This window comes from Epinephelus lanceolatus, chromosome 16 (genome assembly GCF_041903045.1).
Source record: "Epinephelus lanceolatus isolate andai-2023 chromosome 16, ASM4190304v1, whole genome shotgun sequence".
In the NCBI taxonomy this organism is placed as follows: Eukaryota; Metazoa; Chordata; class Actinopteri; order Perciformes; family Serranidae; genus Epinephelus; species Epinephelus lanceolatus.
This window is the reverse complement of record NC_135749.1, coordinates 37,133,568-37,137,342: the sequence shown is the minus strand read 5'-3', so window position 1 is coordinate 37,137,342 and position 3,775 is coordinate 37,133,568. Positions and strand designations below refer to the sequence as shown.

Below are 3,775 nucleotides of genomic sequence, written 5' to 3'. Positions count from 1 at the left end.
CAATTACATTTGAGTATTTTGCTGATAAAAAGCAAATGTAATTTGTGACAAAATACTTTTGAGTGGAGTAATTTTGTATTTAAAATAGTAAAAATACTTTATCCACAAATCAAAAAACAAAAATTATAGGTTACACATTCTTATAATAATATTGGATGTAACAATATTTTTTTACTTTAAAAATATTTTTATCTATATGTTTTTTTAAACTTGGGCCATTCGATGTGCCCTTCACTGACCTAGTGATCCGTTTTACTGGACTGTGCATAACATAGGAAATTGTATATGCACGTCTGTCTGTCCTGGAAGAGGGATCCCTCCTCAGTTGCTCTTCCTGAGGTTTCTACCGGGGGGGGGGGGGGGGGGGGGGGTTTGCCTTATCCACTGCGAGGGTCCTAAGGACAGAGAAGTGTTGTAAGCTGTAAAGCCCTGTAGGCAAAATTGTGATTTGTGATATTGGGCTTTATAAATAAAATTGATTGCTATGTTGTTGTGGTTGATGCTTGGGATGAGTATGCTACAAATGAATTGCCTTGTGTCGGAATATAGTTGTCTGAATCTAAATCTGAATCCATAAATAATATTTTAGGGTAGCCTACATGTCCCTAGCTTTTTTTCCATTTGAAAAAAGATGAACACAGGGCTCCAAAGGCTCCAAATTAGACTGCAAACAAGTTAACTAGCTACAGTATCTTGCTGCTGTTTAGCTAGACCGGTGGACAGTTCACAGTACAGCTAGACTTGACTTGCCAGGCATGCTGCTCACATGGATGGACCCACACTACCAGTAGACTACCTTACTGCTCGTCTTCCAAGTTCAGGTTGTCAAGGTAAACATTTGTGACAGATGTCAACTGGCTTGATGTTTTTGATCAAGGACTTTTGAGTTATTCACGAAAAGCTTTGTGGACCGACTGACCTATAGCGCTATGGGTTTCTGCTAAAAAAAAAAAAAAAAAAAAAAATATTCTGTATTTGAAAATACATTGATACATTTTCTGGCACCATTTATTTTGATATGGTTGAGGGGTATTTTGTATCAATACATTTAATGTATTTTTGCCCATTTTATTTTTGTTCACAGGTTATTTGAGCTTTGTGTTAGTAACTTACCTCACAAATTTGACAATACGTATTGAATTTTAGACCCAGTCTTGATGACTTAACAGTTCATATACCTAACAGGTTTAATACAGAAGAATCACACTTGAAGTTTCTCATTAAACTCACTGGTCTACCCTTATTTTGTACACATGTACCGTGTACCCACAGTATGACTCCAATAAGCAGAAGAACCCCAGAGCTCAACATGACGAGATATTTGGCATACTGAAAGACATTACAATAATCTGTCAGGATACTGGAAGCACCATTGCTAAGCAGTATGCTGAACTTGTTGCAAATGACAAGCAGGAGTGCAGTTCCAAATACTTTATTGTATTTCACAAGTACAGTTGATGCCGGGAAAAAAAAAAAAAAAATTGCTTCCACAAGGAGGTAAGGAACCTGGGGAAAAAAAAAAAAACAAACAATTATCTTCATTATGCAGTTACCTCAACTTTTGCAAAGGAATCTTCCTGCACATCCATTTGAAAACAAACAAGTCCTTCACCCTCACATTACCATACCAAAACCAACAAGTCTACATTAAAGATTTCAGACTGTTAGAACATTAAGTTGAATTAACTTACCATTACGATCCAAGTTCAATAGCGTTTGTCATGCACAGGCACCAGTGGCTGCTGCCACCTGGGATGGTACGGCGATGAAATTGGAATTGGTCTTGAACTTCTTGGATCAACATTCATTTGTGGGTTTGAGTCAGTGGGCTGCACATGAGAGCCAGAAGCAGCACCGCCAAGGAAAGGAAAGTCCCACATGCCAGCTTTGCTTTGGAGAACCCATTTCTGGGGCTTGGCCGGGTAGGCGGGCGGCTGGGGCTTGGCCGGGTAGGCGGGCGGCTGGGGCTTGGCCGGGTAGGCGGGCGGCTGGGGCCGCTGCGGCTTGGCCAGGTAGGCGGGCTGCTGGAGCGTGGATGAATAACTGGGCTGCTGCGGCTTGGCCACGTAGGCGGGCGGCTGCTTCGGCTTGGGTTTGCCTGAGTAGGCAGGCGGCTGCTGGGCCATGTAGGCTGGCAACTGGAGCGTGGATGAATGAGTGGGCTGCTGAGGCTTGGCCGGGTAGGCAGGCGGCTGGGGCCGCTGCGGCTTGGCCGGGTAGGCAGGCTGCGGCTTGGCCTGCTGCGGCTTGGCTGGGTAGGTGGGCTGCTGGGGCTTGGCTGGGTAGGTGGGCAGCTGGGGCTGCTGCGGCTTGGCCACGTAGGCGGGCGGCTGCTTCGGCTTGGCCGGGTAGGTGGGCGGCTGGGGTTTGCCCAAGTAGGCAGGCGGCTGCTGGGCCACGTAGGCCGGCAACTGGAGCGTGGATGAATGAGTGGGCTGCTGGGGCTTGGCTGGGTAGGCGGGCGGCTGGGGCCGCTGCGGCTTGGCCGGGTAGGCGGGCGGCTGGGGCATGGATGAATGAGTGGGCTGCTGGGGCTCGGCCGGGTAGGCGGGCGGCTGGGGCCGCTGCGGCTTGGCCGGGTAGGTGGGTGGCTGGGGTTTGCCTGAGTAGGCAGGCGGCTGCTGCTGCTTGGCCATGTAGGTCGGCAACTGGAGCGTGGATGAATGAGTGGGCTGCTGGGGCTTGGCCGGGTAGGCGGGCGGCTGGGGCTGCTGGGGCTGCTGGGGCTGCTGGGGCTGCTGGGGCTGGGCCGGGTAGGCGGGCGGCTGGCGCTTGGCTAGCCAAGGGGAGTTGAGCTTAAGTTGGGGATGAGAAAGCATCTCAATTCCAGAACTTGAAACGATACCCGACTCAAAACTGTTTCCATTCTGGAAAAATGGAAAATTCCACATGCCAGCTTTGGTCTGGAGAACCCCATTTGCATTAGGATTTGTTTGAGGTGGCTGCTGTGGGTTATGTCTGGGTTTCTGAATTATCGGTGGTCCAGGCCTGTAACTGGAAACACTTCCCTCTGGACTGTAACCATCTACTTGCCCACTAGAACGTCCCACACTAGGTGCAGCAGCTGGCTTCAGGGTCTCAGATGAAGTGTAACTACGTCCAGAGCTCTCATCACCAGAAGAGGCAAAAGCCGGTTTGTGGCTTCTTGGAAAATTAAAGTAAGGTCTAATGCCGCTGTAGTCTCCATTTCTGTAGGTTAGTGCTGGAAAGAGAAAATGCTTTAAAAAAGGTGACTCTTGAAGTTTCCAAATTGAACTGCAGTTCATGAAGCAGGAATTCTTACCCTTTGCATGCAGCCCAAAAGTCAACAGTGAGAGCACAATTACTCTGAAAAAAAGAATAACATGAACAAAACCAAACCAGGTTAGCACAATAGTATATCTGCTGAAATTAAATGTGTGATCTTACCTCCAACAAAATCCAGACATTTTTGTTCTGAAGCCAAACAGCATGCAAGCCGTGTTGTAACAACCAACAAAATCAGGAACCACTGTTTCAGCTTCATGACTGCTGCACAGACAGAGGCCCTTTTCAAGTGGTGGTGTCTGAGTCGACCAATCACATCAGATGAAGTAATTGGAATCAGGTTGGGATGTCAGGTGAGTCTAAGACCTGGGCAGGTGTTTGCACTTCAGCTAACTTCACACATTTCACTTCTGGCAGCAGAGAACCATTCAGGTTGTGGATCTGCTTCAGAGGTCAAATCAACCAAATAAAAACTTACCTGGCAGCAACAAGAGTTAAAACTGAAGTAGTTTTGGTTTTATTTATCAGA

The 3,775-nt window shown here is 47.3% G+C and overlaps 1 protein-coding gene across 1 annotated transcript; it reads right to left on the bottom strand.

Moving 5' to 3' along the window:
- Positions 1–1,410: 1,410 nt before the first annotated feature.
- On the bottom strand, positions 1,411–3,542 carry LOC117263453 (uncharacterized). The gene is made up of 4 exons (XM_033636783.2): positions 3,409–3,542; positions 3,284–3,327; positions 1,692–3,202; positions 1,411–1,506 (listed from the first exon to the last, which is right to left on the bottom strand). Exons 1-3 carry the CDS (start codon positions 3,450–3,452, stop codon positions 1,707–1,709), a joined length of 1,584 nt encoding a protein of 527 aa, XP_033492674.2. The 5' UTR covers positions 3,453–3,542; the 3' UTR covers positions 1,411–1,506; positions 1,692–1,706.
- Positions 3,543–3,775: the final 233 nt, after the last annotated feature.

Bases quoted from the DNA above. Each gene is read 5' to 3' on its own strand.
- LOC117263453 (XM_033636783.2), bottom strand. From the start codon at position 3,452: ATGCTGTTTGGCTTCAGAACAAAAATGTCTGGATTTTGTTGGAG. The intron at 3,328-3,408 runs GTAAGATCACAC...TCTTTTTTTCAG, and splicing joins ATGTCTGGATTTTGTTGGAG to AGTAATTGTGCTCTCACTGT. The intron at 3,203-3,283 runs GTAAGAATTCCT...TTCTCTTTCCAG, and splicing joins TTTTGGGCTGCATGCAAAGG to CACTAACCTACAGAAATGGA.